Genomic DNA, 19,482 nt, shown 5'->3' with positions numbered 1-19,482 from the left:
TTTCTTTTCTCCCTTTTCTTTTAGTCTGTTGATGTTGATTGGCCTCCAACCCTGGATGATTAGAGTCTTTCAAGCTGGGAAAAGGAAGAGTGACTTGACTGTCTTAGCAGGAGCTGGTCACAAATTGAACTACGTGATAACTTGTTTATCTCCTGCAAAGTATTTTTGTTGAACATATGGATCATATTGATCTGTCAGGTTTTTTTTAATTGGCTTAAAAACTCAGGATCAGTTGATGCTTGTTCAATTAATTTGCAGCCTTCTTGTAAATAAATTACTGTCCTGTGTAAAGGAGTTTGACAGGCTGATGTATTAATATCAGTAAATAGTATCTTTTTAACAAAATTTTATTTAGAGATGCGCAAACCATGATTTTTGCAAGATAACAAATATGCTTTCCTGAATATTGATTGAAACTCTTTGATTGAAAAGTTCCCTCTCTCAAACCACACATACCATGTATTATCTATTTTTGTTCCCAACCAGAAAAAATATTTAGAAGCATGTTTGTATCAGATACCATAAGCATCATCTTCTTATCTAGACATTTGTACCACTTACCAGATCAGTAGTCTAAAAGCCTGATCCTAAGTACTCCAACTATTCATGTAAATGAGAATTGTTAGGATCAGACTCTAAGAAAATCAATTGTGTATTGTTAGTATGGGACAGATTATGAAATCAATGGGACTACTCCTTTAGTGAGGTACTGCTCAACATAAATAGGGGCAGCAGAATCTGGCCCATAATATTTTTCCAATCTATGTACTAGGACTAATTGGATTTTAACTGGGGGAGGGAGGGAGAGGAGTGGAAAATTTTGTTTAAAACCCAAACATTCAGTATTCAGTTCAGAAATTCAGTCAGTGCCTCATGGGAGTTGTAGTTGAGTACCTCATTATCCTAGTCTCTTCTGTAGGCCATGGTCCCTGACCACACTGCATCTCCCAAGACCTTCGCTCTTGCTGAGCCCCCATGTGCAACAAGAGAGATGGAGTCCGACTGGAGAACCCAACACATGAAAGAAAATGGGGACATGAGGTGCCCAAACTTCAACTCTTTGCTGTACCATAGTAGCATTACTGAATGGAAATAATTTGGCTGAAAATCAAAAATGTTGGGGATTTTGACAAAAGTTGAAAATTTCCACAGAAAGTAGCCAATTCTTTTTGAAAAATTTCATATAGTTGAAAAGTCAATTTTCCATCAGAAAAAGTTTTATTGACATTTTTTAAATCAGGGCTAGGCTATACTTACTATGTTAATTGATTAATTTTATTTTATTGGGTTACTTCTCTAGCATAATACTGACAGGTCCAAGTTCCTCTGTGAAAGAGCTGCAAAAGTGGCCACACGTTTAACACTTTCTGTGGCAGGCTAAAGAGTTGTAGGTTTACACCATCTCTTACTTCCTCTATAAAAAGAGCACAACAGCTAAAAAGCTCTAGTTAATGATCCCATTGCATCATGAAGATCACAGGACATCTACTTCATTAGCCCTGCGGTCCTACCAGCAGTGGGAATGGTGAAGCTGTAGTGTATATAGGACTGTCATTTTTATGTCAGCCAAAACATTTGAGTCCTGGCTGTGCTAGGCTCCATGGTTGCTACCACGCATGAATCATACGGCCCACTGTTGCTGCAACTCAAGTATAGCAAAGTATATGGCAACATGTGTATAAATTAACCAGCCCCCACTTTTATATGTAAGTGTGAAATGGCCTCATGTAACCCAAATCAGAAATTAAGAGGACTGCCTTAGAACACATCTAGCTCTATTAGATAAAATCAAGACTGAGTGAGTGCATTATGGAACTGTTTGTGCTCCTATGAAGCACCAAAGGGAGATGAATGATAGATGCAGGAAGAAATTGAGGGGAGGTAGAATTATTAAAAGAGGCTTTTTCTTAAAGCGATTCACACATACTGCTATTTATGTGGTGGAGGGAGAACTGTTGGGTGGACTTTGCCCACTGCTAGTGTCAGGAGAGTTACCCTTACAGATTTCAGAGTGCAACAGCTGCATTACAGTGTCCCATTGCCAGTGCAGCTGCTGTAGCTCTGCTCACATCAAGACCGCGCACGCTGAGGAGACTCTCTGGAATTTCATAGTAATTCTTCCTCTTTGCCCCGATAGGCTGTCAGTGCCCATTTAAGACATGTTAAATTAGTTGTTGCCCCTTTTCCCCATCTCCAACATCTGCAGCTCAGTTTCACCTCATGTGCAAACCATGATCTCTAGAACTTACTTATGAACTACTGCATCATAGGAACTAAGGCATCCACTCAGAAAACTGACACTAAGCCCAATTCTGAAAATCCTTACAGTTTAGTGGGGTTTTTTTTCCACTTAATTCAACAGGACTAGGTGTGAGAATAAGGACTTGCCTGATCACCTTTCCTTCTTGAAGGTACCAAGTAGGATACCCAAAACTGAGCCGTTGCAAAAAAAATCACTAGTCATTTTTCAAAATGTAGGCCTTAGGAGTTGTCTATACAGAGTTTCTGCACTGATGTAATTAAACTGGTAGGTTTAGTTAAAGGTATTTATACTTGTAGCTACATCACTAAACATACCTTTATACCCGTATAACTGCCTACACCCTAGGGAGGTATACTGATTTAACAATCCGTTTTTCTTCCACTTTAGTCAGTCAATGCAAAAACTTATGTAGAGAAGCTCTTTGTGTACAAGTTACTTTAAGCTTCCTCCTAGCCAAGGATTATCAGTAGCAGTCGAAAATGCCTTAAACAAATTTCCTAATATGAACAAAACAAAAGCAGCATCTTTCAGGCTGATTTCAGCTTTTGGGGCCTGATGAAGTAGTCCTTCCTCACACGAGTGCCTCAGTTAACTCAAGGTGTGTTGCAGGAGCTAAGTAACTGTTAGGAGCAGATCTTTTTTTCCCCCTAATGTTCTACAGGAAGAAAGTATAAACACAAAACCAGCTTATCTTGCAGTCAAAAAGGAAAACACGGTGGTGAATGAAAATATTTAATTATACACAAAGAAAATTGTACCCAAACATGTTTGAAATAAAATTACTAAAATGTTAACATTTAAAACAGTAAGTTAAACTGAGAACTTTAAAGAAACTGACTGAACAGATTTCAAGCTTCATTCTGATCTCTACATTGCCTCAGTCATAGTCTGTTTGGTTAGAATACCTAAAAAAAATTACATGAAAAAATGCTGCTTGGTCCCTTTATTTTTTTTTTAAATCTATTACAAAAATGCTGAAGATTGGCACATTGCAGCTCCTCTCATGTTAGATTTATAGGAAGCATCTATCCAAGTGCATATATAATACCATCTAAAAATACCTGCAGAAATTCATACACACAAATGCCTTGTATTGAGCATTATGACTGGAGGGCAGGAGGACCATAATCACCCACGCCAGTGGTTTTCAATCTTTTCATTTGCAGACCCTTAATCTCAAATGGAGATGCACACCTCTTAGGAAATCTTAGAGTTGAAAATCACTGACCTACACTTCAAATTATTGCTCTGAATCAGATTTACTTATTGCATCTAGGAGTCAGCAAGATCTGTTCCCTAAGCAGTTAGGCTGTCAGGCAGTAATAATTAGACCTGCGAGTTTTTAAAAGTTGAGTGATACAGTGGATAAGACTGTTTAAATAGCTTAATAAAGTGAATGAATCTGGCTAAATAACTTGTTGCTATAAAAACAAACAAAGTAACTTCAAAACCCCACACAACATAGAAATACATATAGATATTATGAGCCAGATCCTCACAAGTGCCTGAGTTGTGCTTAACAAACCTCTGCCGCATGGAGTTAGGGCATAGCCCCTGATTCAGAGTGCAGATAGGGATCCTAATTAGCACTGAGTGGAATGACTCAAGATTGCCAGAGCACAGCATGTTTTGGCCACACTTTTTCTTGCCCCTATGATGCAAGGAGCCAGAAGTAGGTGGTACAGAGGGTGCTATGCTAGCTTTATGTCTCCCAGGATATGCCAGGGGGCTCCCAGCTGTTTTTGTTTGGGCATGACTAGCCCAAAGTTACCAGAAAAATGGTGTATGTAAGGGGATCTGACCCACTATATTTTATGTAATTCAAAATAAACATATGCAACCCAAAAAAGTGTATTCTTTACAGTACCAATACCATGCTACCCTTCATAAAGCATCCAGTACATTACAGTAAAAAACATACTGTGAGAACAGTGCAAAATGGTTTTCCAGTGATCTTTCCAATATTTTTAAATAGACCTAACAATGACATAGTCATTACCATTTTAAGAATAAATTTGCTTTCCCAGCAAATGGAGTGAACATATAAATGTGAAAAAGATCAGTGCATAAGCTACGTTTAGCAATAAAATGTATATATAAAAAAAAGCTGAGATAGCACTTACTTGAAATGGTCAGCTAGGAGGAAAATATTAAGAGGACTACATGGACCACTGCTGTGCACAAGCATGACAACTCCTAGGTATGTCTGGTTTATTATTTAGCAAGTTTATGTTAATTTTGTAAGGAGTAACCACTGTTTTTGTTTCCCTTGAACTATATAAACTTAGCCTCTCTGAAGATACCTGTTTCCATGAGTGAGAGCTTCTGCTGAGTGCAGGTGGTCTTCAGTATTTAGCAGTCCCCTTCACTATGCATTTCCAACACTGTAAAAAAAATTATATGGGGTCCTTTTGATGTACAAAACTCCAAGATTCTAATGTCTCCTTTAATGTGGCATCACCCCTTGATAAGCTACCCTAATTATAGTATGAAACGTGCATAGTAAGTTGCACTGACGAACATTCCGAGAGGAAAAGTTAGGCTTCCACAGCAGTAACTGTGAATATCAATACTCCATTTCATATAAATGGTCTGTTGTCTGTCTCTGGCCATTAGAGAAACTTTGGATACAGGTTTTCAGACTGACAGCAAAACAGAGAGACTCAATGGTTGAAGCTCTGCAATAAAGCATCTAAACTGCATAAGGAGCTAAAATCTTCATCACCTTGGGTCCCAGCCGTATAGTATTGGCTATTGGAAGCACTATTTTGATTATTCTGAATAAGATTGCTGGGTGACCTTGATTCATTCACAACTTGAGGGTCTAGGTAACTGTAAGCTGCTGAATGAAATGCACTGGACTGTGAACTAAAAGACGAGCTACACGAAGCTGCTAGAGATGTACTGGTAGAAGGCACCTGATGGATTTGCCTCCTGTGATCACTTAAAACTGGATTAAATGATGCCTTTTCTATATTCATGCTCATGCATCCCATTTCATCAGTTTCCATATTAACGATGCTGGATGCTCTGACATTTATGGCGTGAGCCTGATCTATGATGCTGCTGTCAGAGACATTCTGCATGTCTTGATGGGACATCGATGATGTTCCTATACCATTTGTGCTGTTGAAATCTCTATAGAAGTTTATATCCTTCTGATCAGTCCAGTTCATAACATTTTCAGGAAGAGCTGAGAGAGAAGTGTTGTTTTGTGGGTTAGGGTGAAGTGAATCCATGATAAAATTCTGCGAGTGTGTATTAACTGTATTGCCTGATGAAGAAGTGGAGCACAGGGAATGCCAACATGAAGAAAGAGCTTCATCGTGCTTCATTGGTCCCACGGCCTGTACATTTGTAGGGTGATGTGGGATTGGCTCTGAATTGCATATGGGTGTGGAATAGTAAGACTGAATTTGACTGGTGCTTACAGGAGTTTTCTGCAGCGGCATCATGGGTGAAGTTTGAAAAAACATACTTGGTTCTATGAAAAGGAAAAACAGTTCTTAATTAGTGCATGGAAAGGATAAGAACGAAAAACACGGCAGGCAGTTAAAATGGTCAAGCCTTCCAACGTGATACAGCAAAAGCACTTAAGCACATGTGCAATCCTACTGACATCAGTGAGAGGGATTCATGCACTTGCAGTTAAGCACCTACATTAAGTGCCTTGCTGGATTAGGCCAGAGTACTCAGCCGCTGGCAGGAAGAATCCTCGATGTCAACCTGCAGTAAGACTGGCTACATGCATCACCCTTCTTTACTTGAAATGTGGAAGCTAGAGACGCTTACATCGTATTTACTCTATAACCTCCAAGCCATCCCTATCAGTATCTTAGGACATGTCTATTCTGCATCTGGAAGCAAGCCTCCAGCCCCCAGCTCCAATCCAGAGACTTGTGCTAGCAAGGCTCATTCTAGCACGCTAAAATAGCTGTATCGCTAGCGCTTTGACATTGCCGCTTGGGCTGGAGCTCAGGATCCCAAGCCCACCTGGCTCCCGCTCCCTGCAGGCTTCAGAGCCCAAGCTCCAGTCCAAGCCGCGCTGTCAACACAGTTGTTTTTAGAGTGCTAGTGCAAGTCTGTGGGCCTGGGCTGGGAGGCTTGCTTCCAAACGCAGCGTAGATGTGCCCTGAGTTGGGGACCGGAAACCTCAGACTATTTAAGCAAACAATGCAGAAAGCCCAGAAAAATCAAAGCTAAACTTAATTTAAAAGACCAAAAGGTCTGCTGGAAGCTGAGAAATGCAGCGAGAACAGATACAAGTTTCAGAAGGGCCTAAATAATTTGGGAACCAATGACTTTGAGACTTAGGCTCCCAAAGCCCAAATGCTCAAAGGTATTCAGGTGCCTAACTCTTTGAAAATGGGACTCCTAAGACATTTAGGTTGGTTGGAAAATTTTACCCAATGTCTAGCATTTATCCAGACTTTACCGCCGACCCCATCTCCTGCCGCTCTTTCTGGCACCAGCCCCATGCCCCTCTCTCATACAGGGGCAGTGGATGCGTGCTCCCTATGGGTTGTCAGGTGGCTCCTGCCCCATGGTGGTGTTGGACTTCAGGGGTTGGGGCTACTTGATTCTGCCTATTGCTGGCCTCTGGTGTTTGCTCCCCTCTTGTCTCACAGCTACTGCAGAGCTACTCTCTCCTACAGCCAAGCTGACCCCTTGCTGCTGCTGCGGTCATGAAGGACCATAAGAGGCCTCTCATGCTATCAGCAGGGGGCAGACTAGAGGGCTCCCTCATTGCCAGGGAGCAGTGCCCTTGCTGAGGGGAGAGGACCCCTCAAATCTTTCCCAACCATTTGTTTTAGACAGATTCATGTTGGGTTGTAGAGATTCCCCCCTTTGCTTCCAACTGAGGGACAGGCCTACAGTAGCACTTTCAGCATGGAGAAACTACAGCATACACCTAATGAGGGTGACAGTTACAATTTGCTGCAGCCCTTTGGGACAGCATGAATGAACTGTGGTGAGGGGGGGGTGCAAATAATAGGTGTCTTCAGATAATGCTACTGCCTCAAAGGTTTAAGTGCCAGTCGCAGTGGGTAGAGGGCCAGTTGTGCACCTGCCTTTACATGTGAAGTTACTGCAATTCAGTGTGCATGAATAAGGATAAGATTACGTCATGACTTTCAGAGACTTTCGGAGACCAGTGACATTTTCCGCTTCAGCCCCGGGGTGGTAGGCCGGAGCTGTGAGCCAGCAGGGACCTGGAGCTCTGAGCTGCCCAGGGCACCCCCACAGCTCCCACCTGCCTGTGGGTGGCAGAGGGCCCCTGGTACTCTGAGCCACTGTGGGCAGTGGGGAGACCCTGGTGCCCTGAGCCCGCCCTTCCACAACGGGGCTTGGGCTCTCATCCCCCAACTTGGGCTTAGTCCTCCTCCTGTCAGCCCCACTTTGTCACAGTTAATTTTAGTAAAAGACAGGGACAGGTGACGGGCTTCCATCAATTTCTGTGTATTGCCCGTCACCTGTCCCTGTCTTTTACTAAAAATAATTATGACAAAATGAAGAAGCGACTCACTTTGTGCAGTAACGATGGTTCTTCTAGCTGTCCCCCCTCCATGGGCGCTCCACTGTAGATGTCCCTGCGTTGCTGATCGGAGAACTTTGGGAGCAGTCTGTCCCACCCATGCATGCGCTGCTTCCTGCCTGACATGAGGCCAGCCAGTGCCTGCGGGCAATCCCTCCTCAGTTCCTTCTCTACCACAGAGTCAACTACTTGAACTCTGAAGTAGAGGAGAGGAGGGTGGATTGTGGAGCACCCATAGGGATGCACATCTTGAAGAACCATCGTTACTGCACAAGGTGAGTCACTTCTTCAAATTGTGTCTCTATGGGTGCTCCACTGTACGTGACTCCCAAGCAGTGCCCACCACTGGAGGCTGGGACTTCGGAACACAGTCTGATATGGATGATAGTCCTGTAGCACCGAATTTGGCATCTGCAGCCGAATCCACCAGGATGGCAATGTTCTGCAAAGGTGTGTGCAGATGTCCAGGTAGCTGCTCTGCAGATTTCTGATATAGGGATACCCTTGGAATAAGCGATAGACAAGGAGACTGACCTCGTAGAACGCGTGCGTACTGAAGATGGGGGTATTACTTTACACAATTGGTAACAGAGTTTACTACAGCTCAAAACCTATTTCAGGAATCTTTAAGCTGAAATCTCTGTACCTTTTGATCTATCTGCAACAGAGTGGAAGAGTCTTAGAGATTTCCTGAAAGCTCTAGTCCTGTCCCAAACAGAAAACCAAGGCTCTCTTCACATTAAGCATATGTAGGATGGCTTACCTATTATCCTGATGGAGTTTGGGATAAAAGGCCAGAAGCTGAAGAAGCTGATTTATATGAAACGCAGAAGTCATCTTGGGAGTGAACTTAAGACGACATCCAAAGTGTGACCTTGTCAGGAAAGAACACTGAAAGGGGAATGTGCCATCAGAGCCACTATTTCCCCAATCCTTCTTGCAGAGATGATGGTGATGAGGAATGCCATCTTCAGGTAAAAGGCGAGTTAGTGAACAACTAGCCATGCATTCAAATGGTGGCCTAGTCAGACTTTTTAATACTAGGTTGAGATCCCATTGAGAAGTGGGAAGTCTGGGTTGTGGGAAGAAGTTTGCTTTGCCTTTAAAAAACCTCTTTGTAATTGGATGTGAAAAGATTGAGTATCCTTCTACCTGCTCATGGAAGGTTGCCAATTGCTACTAGATGAACTTTCAGCAAACTGATAAGAATCCCGATTTCTTGAGAGTCAACAGGTAAACCAGAATCACCAGATCTAAAATCTCTTCCATTTCTGTAGATAGGTACAGCAAGTAGCTCCTTTCCTACTGTGCAATAACACTTCTTGCACTTCTTCAGAGCAAGATGTCTCTGTGTTGGAACCATGAAGGAGCCAGGCTTTGAGCCATAGAATCCGTAAGCTGGGATAGCGCGTCTCTTGTTTTGCGATAGAAGGTAAGGAGTGATTGGAAGGGTCATTGGTGGATGTACTGCCAACTGTGACAAGTAAGGGTACCAATCCAGGCCAGGTGGGAGCAATCAGCATGACGTTTGCTCTTTTTTCACTTTCAACAGGATTTTCAGTATCAAAAAGAGAATGGGGGAAGGTATAAAGAAGGCCCTTGTCCCATGAAAGGAGGCGAGTGTCTCACATGGAGTGTCATCTGATCCCCACTCTGGAGCAATACCATGGCCATTTCTTGTTCTGCTAAGTAGCAAACAGATTTATTACTGGTGTCACCCATAGTCGGAATAAGTTGTGGAGTACCACCAAATCTATCTCCCATTCATGGTTGTGTGGGAATTTGTGGCTGAGAAAGTCTGCAGTCATGTTGTGTATTCTTGGCAAGTAGGCCATGATGTTAGGATATTGTGGGAGATGCACCAGTTTCATAGTTTTAGTGCTTCTTCACAAAGACCTGGCATCTCCCTGATGGTTTATGTAATACATGCAGGCCATATTGTCTGTCATGACCCTTGTGTGTGTGTGTCTGATGAGTGGAAGGAAGTGAGCGCACACGTTTCTGACCACTCTGAGTTTGAGCAGGTTGATGTGGAAGCATCTCTCTCCTGGAGACCATTTGCACTGTATTGTCAGACCACTGAGACGTACATCCCATCCTATGAGGGATGAATTAGTGGTCAGTAGCAAAGACAGGGAAGATTGAACAAACTGGATTCCTGTACAGATATTTACTGGGTTTTTCCACCAGTCCAAGGACTGCTTGACCCTGGAGAGAACTGACAGTAGTTTGCTTATGTTGTCTCTCTTCGGCCTATAAACCAAACCAAACCCAGGCTTGAAAGCATCTCCTGTGTAGTCTGTCATAAGCAGTAACTGATGTGCAGCCAGGTGCCTCAGGAGCTGGAAGCAATGTCTGGCCAAAATTTGGGGGCTGGATTGTACCTGTCTCTATCAATGAGGATAGACTGAGAAATCTGTGATGTGGGAGGAGTGCCTTTGCTTGAATGGAGTTGAGGTCAGATCCTATCAATTCTAACCTCTATACTGGTGTTAAAGTCGACTTTTGTTTGTTGATCTGTAGGCCCAGATCCTGAAATAGGTCCAATGTGGCCTGAGTGACTCATTGGGCCTCTGTGAAGGACCATGACCAGAGAAGGCAGTTGTCCAGGTAAGGATAAATCATGATGCCTTGAGAGCGTAAATAGGCCACCACTACCAAGAGGACCTTGTGGAATACTCTGGTGGCCGAAGAGAGGCCTAGCATGAACCTGATGTAACATCTGTGGCTCAGTATGACTGAGATGTGAAAATATGCATCTTGAAGATCGAGGGCTGAGAACCAGTCTCCTTTTTCTAATTCTGGAATGATTGTTGATAACGTGACTATCTTGAACTTCTGAATCTTGACAAACTTGTTGAGCACTCTGAGGTCCAGTATAGGTATCTAACCCCTTTTTTCTTCAGTATCAGGCAGTAACGAGTGTAGAATCCTCTGCCCCTTAAATGTGCTCTATGGCTCCTACACTGGTGGAGGTGGTTTGTCTCCTCATGTAGCAGGCTCTTGTGAGAAGGGACTCTGAAGAGGGACAGGGCAGGATGTTTGGGAAGGGAAATGGATGGAGTATCCATCTCTGATGATCTCCAGCACCCATTTTGTCAGAGGTTATCCATTCTCAGGTACTGCAAAAGGGGCGAGATGATTTCCAAAGGGATGGGTGGAGTCTTCCAGCATGAAATGAGGAGAGTTTTCTATGGGCATCTTGACCAACCCATCAAAACTGCCTCTTCTAGGTGGAGGGCTGAAAGAAAGTTTGCTGAGATCTCTACATCATCCTCCTGGGGAACCTGGGTTTCTTCCTCGGGGGTTCATATGATCTCTTCACATATTGAGATGGATATTGGAATGAGTATTGAGAACGAGGCTTGAATGGTGACAGAAGGCTGTACTTTCTTTTATACCCACGTGTACAGATCCCAAGGAGCAGAAGAGTTGTCCTTGAATCTTTTAATGTGTGGAGGGAGGCATCAGTCTTTTCAGCAAATTATTTTGCCCCCTCAAAGGAGAGGTCTTCCACCGTCGTTTGGACCTCCTTGGGGAAACCGGAGAGATGAAGCCACGAGGCCAGTCTCATCACAATGGCACATGAAATAGAACATGCCACTGTGTCAGCTGCATCACGTGCAGACTGGAGAGACATTTTCACCACTACCTGGCAAACAGGTCCAGGTGCTTCCAGTTCTGGTCATAAGGGGTGGACTTAGAGTAGTGTTGGCGGCCTTTAGAGTTAACTGTGTCCACAGTGACCAAATTGGGAGGCAGGTGTGAGAACAGGAATTTCATGTCCTTTGCTGGCACATAATATTTCTTATCCATCCTCTTACAAGTTGGTGGGATGGACATGGGGATATGCCATATCACCTCGGCGGGGTCTAATGGGAAAGCCACTCTGGAAGAGAAGGAGGAATGTAAAATATCCACAGCTTATGGTGCAACTCAGACACCTCTTGTAAAGTATTTGGAGTGCCTTTGGCACCCTCTGTGGCAAATCCAGAAACAGTTTAAAGTCATCCGCTAGAGATGGGGGAGGGGGCATCACCATCTTGTCTGGTGACGATGATGAGAAATGGGCTGGAGGAGTGATTTTCTCCTCAACTTCCTCCCTTGTATGCTCGGGGAGTTGAGAAGCCCTCGAGGCAGCAGCTGAAGGAGGGTGGTACTTTGGCTGTTGGTAAGCCATACTAGAGGTGATTCAGGCCTGTTGCCTTTGGGCCTGCGCGGGGTCCCAGTACAGCCATTGTGTTGGGAAAGAGCCTGGTGGTTGGTACTATGGTTGCCCAAGCCAGGAAGGATTGGAGCATTGGAAAGCTAGGTCCTCTTGCTCACTTTCTGATTCCAGCAACGAAAAGGGTGGTGCACGGCAGGAGGTCATTGGTGAGCCAAGGACTCCAGATGAGCTCAGTACCAGGGCCCTGTTACTGAGCAGAGGAGAGTTCAGTGAGTCAGACACCGCAAGATCCTTCACACACACTGGAAATCTGTCGGTGTGGAGGGTGTTGGTACCATTAAAGGCTGTTGGTGTGGAAAGACTTGTACCGACAGTGTTGGAGACGTAGACCTGATAGCAAGGTCTGTTGGTGCCTGGCGTATCAGTGGCGGTACCGATATTGATGACCGTACCAACGGAACATTCCTTGAGGCATATCTTCTATGATTCTCCTGTCCCCCACGGTACCGATGCTAGTGGGTCTTCAGGCATTCTGAGGTGCCCTGGGTACCAGAATTAGATGACTTCAGTTCTGTCGGTACCAATGATACTGACCAAGCTGGGGATCGTTTTCAGCTCAATTGGGGCTGGCTATGGGGACTCACCGACCTTTTCTTAGAGGCCTTACGCGAGTAGCTCACAGGCATCTCTCTGAGCTCACCTCCCTTTGAAGTGGAGGATTGCGGGAGGGCTCCCACCGGGATTCTGGAGGTTGAAGGGCTCTCTCTGTGAGTAAGAGTTCGAGCCTCCATTCTCGGTCCTTCTTAGATCTGGGCTTGTTAGTTACTGATGCAACCACACTTCCAAGGAATGCGCTTCTCTCCCAGGCAGTGAATGCACTGCGAGTGTCATCAGTCACTGGGATAGATTCCTTGCAACTGAGGCACATTTTGAAGACCGGGGAGCCAGGCATACCTTTGTCCAGGGGAGGTTCCCCCCCCCGACAGGGGATTGAACAGTCAAAATAAAATGTAAATGAAGCAAAGAAAGAAAAAGGGGTTTCAAAAGAAGCTAAAATTAGCAATTTTAAGAGAGTTAATCTGCAAACGGAGAGCTCTAGCCAGAGGCGGTTGAGAAGGAACGCCTCATGCCAGGCAGGGAGCAGCGCATGTGCAGGTGGGATGGACTGCTACCAAAGTTCTTCGATCAGCAGTGCAGGGAGGCAGACACACCTACAGTGGAGCACCCATAGGGACACTACTCAAAGAAGGACTTAATCTTATGCACGAACCAGAAAGTGAAAGGGCTTTTTGATTTCTCTGTATATGCATGTGTGGTAATTTTGCATGCAAATATCATCTCGCCAGTGCCTGTGGCCACTGAAAATTAGCCCCCCATGTTTGGAAAAGCTCAGAGCCCTCATCATATTCTCTGCTATGGAAAATGGAGGCTGCAAATCAGAGAGATGTCATTTGTTTCAAACCAATGCTGGACTGACATGTGCAGACAAGTCTACCTTTCTTAATTATCCTCCCTTCACCAGCGGTAGATCGGAATGGAGTTGCTTTGGGCCTCTCAGACACATTTGGACCTGTGATGGAAAAGGCCATTAGTCTTGTTGTTTAAGAAAAGGATTTTTCTTTAAAAAAAAAAAAAAAAAAAAAAATGAACATGGAGGCAAACTATCAAGGGCCAAATGTTTTCCTTACCATACTCCTGCATGAGCTTTTGCAAAGTCAATGATGATATATGCCTTTGCCTTTTCGCTTTATTACCATAAGGATCTACATGGGGAAGGAGAAAAGAGTACTGGTGATTAAGATGCTCTCCACTGAGTTTTGTGAAGAAAGTTTCCAGAACTGACATATGCCTTCTGGTTATAGTGGAAAGTGTCTTCCCAAATACAGTTCTGATAGATATCTATAGTGATCTAAAGAGCTGATACAAAAATCACAACCCACCACCCTTTAACATTATTTTAAAGAGGAACAGTGCTGGATTGCTGTTAGTAAAAAGAATTGTTACTTGTGTAACACACGTTTACTGATTTAAGGTTGTGCTCTCATGTAAAAATACAGGGCTGACATACTCTTAAGAATTCTACTAGCCAGAACTGTACCTTTTTCATCTGGTAGATATCTGAAATCCATCGACTCACTGACTTCCTGGTCAGAAGGTCTTCGCAGCTGCATCTTTACCGTAACTGGTTCAGTGATATCTTTGTAAAATGGTGGGGTTTTGAATACAATAGCAACTTGACGATGTACATCAGCTTGTGAAAAGCTACCTTTGGCTTCCCATTCGTTCAAGACAAATCTGACTTCTATATCATCTAGGCCACCAGAAAGAGAAGGCACCCGTTAGTACAGGAAGAAAAACTAAAACTTATGGTCAACATTTTCAAAGTTGGGGGCCTAAAGTTAGGCATCTAAGTCCTTATTTAGGTTCCTAAATAGGTAGCCTGATTTTCAGAGGTGCTGAGCACCTACTGAGTTCAATGGGAGTTGAGGATGCTCAGCACCTCTGAAATCAGACCACTTATTTAGAAGCTTAAGTGAAGACTGAGAACTTTAGGCCCCCAACTTTGAAAATGTTGGCCTTGGCATCTGAACACATTTGAAATATATTCTGGAAAGGAGAGACTCTAATCACAGTTACCTTTTTGAACCTTGTCACATAGTAGAAATATTTCATCTCCACCTTTTACGCTTCCACAATTCTTGTTCACACGACAAATTCTCAACTCTGCTGTATTAGGAGCTCCTAGAGATAAACAGGAAATAGTGATAGGACATAAGAATGGCCATGTTGGATCAAACCAATGATCCATCTAGCCCAGTATCCTGTCTTCTGACAGTGGCCCATGCCAAATGCTTCAGAGGGTATGAACAGAACAGGCAGTTTATCGAGTGATCCATCCCCTGTCATCCAGTCCCAGCTCCTGGCAATTGGAGGTTTAGAGACACCCAGAGCTTAATATTGCATCCCTGACCATCTTGAAAAAAGACAGGGCTTTATGAAAGTGCCCAGGATGACTGATGGGCAGGTATTACAACATTATAAACATGAAGGGATGCTGATGGCAGGGGTGAGTTCGGACGCACGTCTCTAATGGCGCTGGTAATTGAAGTCTGTACTGGAGAGGGTGCTCAATCTTGTCCTCTCCACTACGTAAGGCTTGTAAAACCATTAGTGGCTGTCATAGAATGAAAGTGCAAAGGAGAAAAATCCAGTATATATCAAACTGGAATGAATGTCTCCATCCTGCTTATCCTAATAATGCACACCTGGCATTCAGAATGTCCTCAACATGAAGGTCATTTGGAAGCATGTTCCTATGTTCCAAGACCAAGATGAAGTCAGTAAGCAGGTGAGCAATCCCATGTAAACATGAGCAATCCCAGTAAAGTCAACTGAACTGTACACATGCTTAAATGTATACCCGGGTTAGGTGCTTTGCTAGATCAGGGCCTTATGTAGGTGCTTACATATAGATTTAGGAGCCTAACTTTAGGCTCCTAATTCTGAAATTCTTGGTAACATTGCATATTGTCATCTGTAATTCTATACAAGGGACCAGATTCAGCCCAAAGACAATCACCACACAACTTCTACTGACTTCAGAATCTGGCTAAAGATGTGTAGGCACAGCAGGCCTCTGGCATGCTTTCAGTGGTCACAGAGGTACTGGATCAAGAACTGTCCTATGCAAGATTGCCTCTGGGAATCTCCCTGTTCGCAGTTACAAAATAAACCAATACAATTAGGATAGCATAACTGCTGAGCCCTGAGCAGTGCGGCCATGCTGGAGACCTGCAAAGCTTTGGAGGCTTCATTGCCCAAAGCAATTATTTCATCTACCCCAAGTCAGAATTTAATATATTAACAGAAGATTTTCATGAACAAATGTAGCATAAAGCTAAGGACACCATCTCAAACTGATATACCTCATAAATATCATAATTGATACGTATCCAAGAAGTATGCTTGATAAAAAGTGGTCCAATAAGATTATAGATTACATCCCAAATAACTAAATTAAAAGAACATTAAGGTTGCAAAGCCAAGCAGCTGAAAGTTAGGAAATCTCAGAGTTAAGACTGCATGTGCAACCATAATTCGGCCCCATTATAATACAGTCATTACATATGTGATTATATGCTGTTTTTTCCCTGCTTTGTTCAGTGCACAGAACGGATTGTGCCTTCTCTGCATAATAGTACAGAATTATTAATTTCCTCATGATGTTCTCAGGTACTATATTAGTGCTTTACTAACATTAATGGAATTGTCCTCCCAACAACCCTGTGAGGTGAAGCATAATTACTATCTACATCAGGGGCATGTGCAAGGGAGGCAAAGGGCACCCCCAATCAGCGGAGACACAGAACTCCGTTGGGTCCGGGATAGCGAGCTCCTCCAACCCCAGGCCAGACTGGGAGAGGACACCTCCTCTGGTTGCCGGGGAGAGTGAGCTTCACTGGCTGTGGGGCCGTGAGGGGATGGCGGGGGAGAGCCAGCTCCACAGGCTATGGTGGGGAAAACCACCTCCACCGGTCCCGATCGGGAGAGTCAGTTCCTCTGGCTGGGGGTGGAGGGAGGGAGGAACCGGCTTTTCTGGCCGGGGGGGGATGGCGGGGGAGGGTGTGTGTGTGAGTGAGTGTGAGAGAGAAATGACAGAGAAGGTGCCCCTCCAAAAATGGCCAAATTTTTATTCCTGTGCACGCCCCTGATCCCCATATTATAGATGCCCAGTAATTCTGTGTGCTCAATTTGAGAAGCCTAGTGCCTGATTTTTCTGAGAATTTCATATTATGTCACACTTTATATGTTCGAAGCACAGCTCTCATTAACCTCAGTTGCAGCTGAAAGTGCTCAGCACTTCCGCAAATCAGATCCCAGATGTCTCAAGCTGGGTACTCAGAAAATGAGGAACACACAGTGCCCACCATGTGAAAACTCTGGTTTACATGACTTGCATTGCATCACACAGGAACTCTGCAACAGAGGCAGAAATAGAATCCAGACCCCCAGGACAGCATTCAGCTGCCTTTCCCATGAGACAATCTTTTCTCTTCCTGCTGTTCCCGGTCTCATTCACTTCACACTTTCCCAAATGAGGCAGGTATCCTATAAAGGGCGTCCTTCACTGCACAACCCTGATTCATTCACTGAACTGAGACTGCTTTTAGCTCTGTTATTGAATGCATCAGGTATCTTGTGGAAAAACTAGTACGTGATCATGTACTTAAGGACTGTATCATAATGTATACACACAAGGGGGATGAATTAAGGTTGAATAGGCAACCTTAATTCTGGCATTGCCTAACTTTTGAGTTTTGACTTTGCAACCTTAATGTCCTTTTAATAAAGGAAATCACATCCCGGAAAACTAAGTTTTTTTAAAAAGCAAATTGAAAAAAACAAATTCCATCACGTGGAACCATATTGATCCCCAACACTGGTTATCAGCAGGGTTGGATTGTTCAGATTCACAGTACAAACTTCTGCCACTTGAGCTACAGTATAAGAGTAACTGTTGTTTTCTATTTGGTCCAGCCACTAGAGGGAGACGAGACTCATTTTGTCAGTCGGTTTCACAACTATTTGCTGACAGTGAAGGAATGTTAAGACTCCGGGATCCTGGGTTCAGTTCTAGGTTCCGCAGAGGAGTGTTTTTCAGTGGTTACAGACCCTTCTGCCCCTATTTTCGCTCTCCTGCCCTGGCCCCTCCTGGGCTCTCAATGAAATGGCTGTAAGAATTTTTTTTAAGATGCAAAAAAACTATTTCTTCCTGATTTCAGTCTCAGAAATGGCTGAACCGTTTTAGCAGAAATCTCTAAAAAATTTCAGCCTGTGGTAGACACCCAGCATGGGAAATTTCAGCCTAAATAGTTAAAGTTTGGCAAAAAGTTATAATCAACTGAAAAGAGGAACCATCTTAAGTACAGACAGAGCCACCTGCACTATCTATTTTATAAACTGACACTGTTTTGTGCTCCATCTATACCCATTTAATTGTTTCCACATTAAATTCAGACATTTAAAAACATGAAAAAGTTGATAACAAAAAGTGAACAAAGACAAATTATTAGATTGAACAAGTGTGTGCAGAACAAAACATATGACAATGCAGAGAGAGCTCTGGATATTTTTACTGCTACTTGTTTGAGCAGACCTGCAAAATCTCTGAGTGAGCAATGTAGGTATCCCAAACTCACTGGCAATACAAACGTTATTCAGATTTTCTCTGTCTATAAAACATGAGAATATACTGAATCACAGTTCAGTAGGAGGAAAATTTGTGTTACCTGAACAGGGTGGCTATTTATTGGAGGTATTCAACTGCATAATTTTGGTTGCCTTATATTCTATGAGAGAGTGCATACACACTGTACATATATCTTTTATCCAAGGTCATAACCTGACCTTTCTTAATTCTTTATGTCAGAACTAGTTTGAAAAGGTCAACAAATTCACTTTTTTTGGGGGGGAGGGGGAGCGGCGGTGACACGGGGACGCAGAGCTGAAGCTACCAATCCCAAAACAAGATACCACAGCAATTCTACCGACTTGTGGTTGATGTTATGCATCATGTTTTATTTACACTACTGCTAAGCTACAACGGAGGAGGACTCCAAACATCAATAGCAGAAAACAAAATCACCCACACACAGACTCACACTGCTAAAACCAAAAAAAGCTGAGTGTCCCCCAAAACATACACCAAGCTGACATTTATTTCTGCAGCTTAGCAGGGAGTGAAGGTAATTAAAATACACTTGTAGTTATGATCTGGCATATTTCTAAATGGTAGCTGAGACACATTGCTTTTGACTCTGTTAATTTTATCTCAACCTCACCTATTACAGCAAAGCACCAGCTCTGCTATAAAGTTCTTGAATAAAACGTTGTGTAACATTTCAACTGGCAAAAGTAAGAGATTTATGGCATTCTTTAAGAGTAGGTAAAAACAACAAAAACACTGGTTCAAACTGAATACTTCCATTATAGTTATGTCAATTCATAGCACAACTCTCCTCATCAACTGCACAAATGCACTTTTTTTTTAAATCAGTGATTTCTGCTAAAATAATTGGTCTCTTGACCAACAAAACTTGGCACAGAAATGTCTTATCAGAAAGATGACAAAAATCATAGCCCAATTCTTCAACAATTATTAAAGATCCAGCTAAGTCCAAGTTAGGACCTTTCTCAGCAATCTTTTTCAGTACAAAATATTTTAAACGCCTTGCCTCCTGGAAATTGGGTTTCCTGTGGTTGCTGCTACAGTATGTCACCAAGGGCTATGAAAGAATCTAATGAGTAGTATGACTGAGCTAGATACTGCACCTTCTACTACCCAATGTCAACACACCACTCATACTTTTGTTAGACCCATTTGATATCCGACAGGAAGATACATAATCTACAGTCTATATTCTGGCCTTGGCTCTAAGCTCTAGGATCCAAAGCCAGTGCTAGGATCATTGGCCCTGTGTTTGCATTACTTAGGATACCGGAGCCGGAGACCTG

General features: G+C 43.4%; 2 protein-coding genes across 6 annotated transcripts in view; one reads left to right on the top strand and one right to left on the bottom strand.

Annotated features, from left to right (window-relative positions):
- PUS10 (pseudouridine synthase 10) overlaps positions 1–1,968 on the top strand; it is a 58,690-nt gene extending 56,722 nt beyond the window's left edge. For both annotated transcript variants that reach the window (XM_067565201.1, XM_067565202.1), the window contains one exon: positions 25–1,968. In XM_067565201.1, the coding sequence (XP_067421302.1) occupies positions 25–63 (39 nt within the window). In that variant the 3' untranslated portion in view covers positions 64–1,968. The remainder of the gene's footprint in view (positions 1–24) is intronic.
- Positions 1,969–2,397: 429 nt separating this feature from the next.
- REL (REL proto-oncogene, NF-kB subunit) overlaps positions 2,398–19,482 on the bottom strand; it is a 53,072-nt gene continuing 35,987 nt past the window's right edge. For 2 of the 4 annotated variants that reach the window (XM_067565198.1, XM_067565199.1), the window contains 5 exons: positions 14,605–14,709; positions 14,066–14,278; positions 13,656–13,730; positions 13,463–13,537; positions 2,897–5,747 (listed from right to left, as the gene is read on the bottom strand). In XM_067565198.1, coding sequence (XP_067421299.1) covers positions 4,927–5,747; positions 13,463–13,537; positions 13,656–13,730; positions 14,066–14,278; positions 14,605–14,709 — 1,289 coding nt within the window. In that variant the 3' untranslated portion in view covers positions 2,897–4,926. Of the gene's footprint in view, positions 5,748–13,462; positions 13,538–13,655; positions 13,731–14,065; positions 14,279–14,604; positions 14,710–19,482 lie in introns of all 4 variants that reach the window. The other 2 variants (XR_010923009.1, XM_067565200.1) reach the window with 2 other exon arrangements.

This window comes from Emydura macquarii, unplaced genomic scaffold, assembly GCF_026122565.2.
Source record: "Emydura macquarii macquarii isolate MOO-44397 ecotype Brisbane River unplaced genomic scaffold, CSIRO-AGI_Emac_v2 contig_2676, whole genome shotgun sequence".
Taxonomy (NCBI): Eukaryota; Metazoa; Chordata; order Testudines; family Chelidae; genus Emydura; species Emydura macquarii.
Note: the sequence above shows the minus strand (reverse complement) of the source record. Positions and strands in the feature narration are given on the sequence as shown.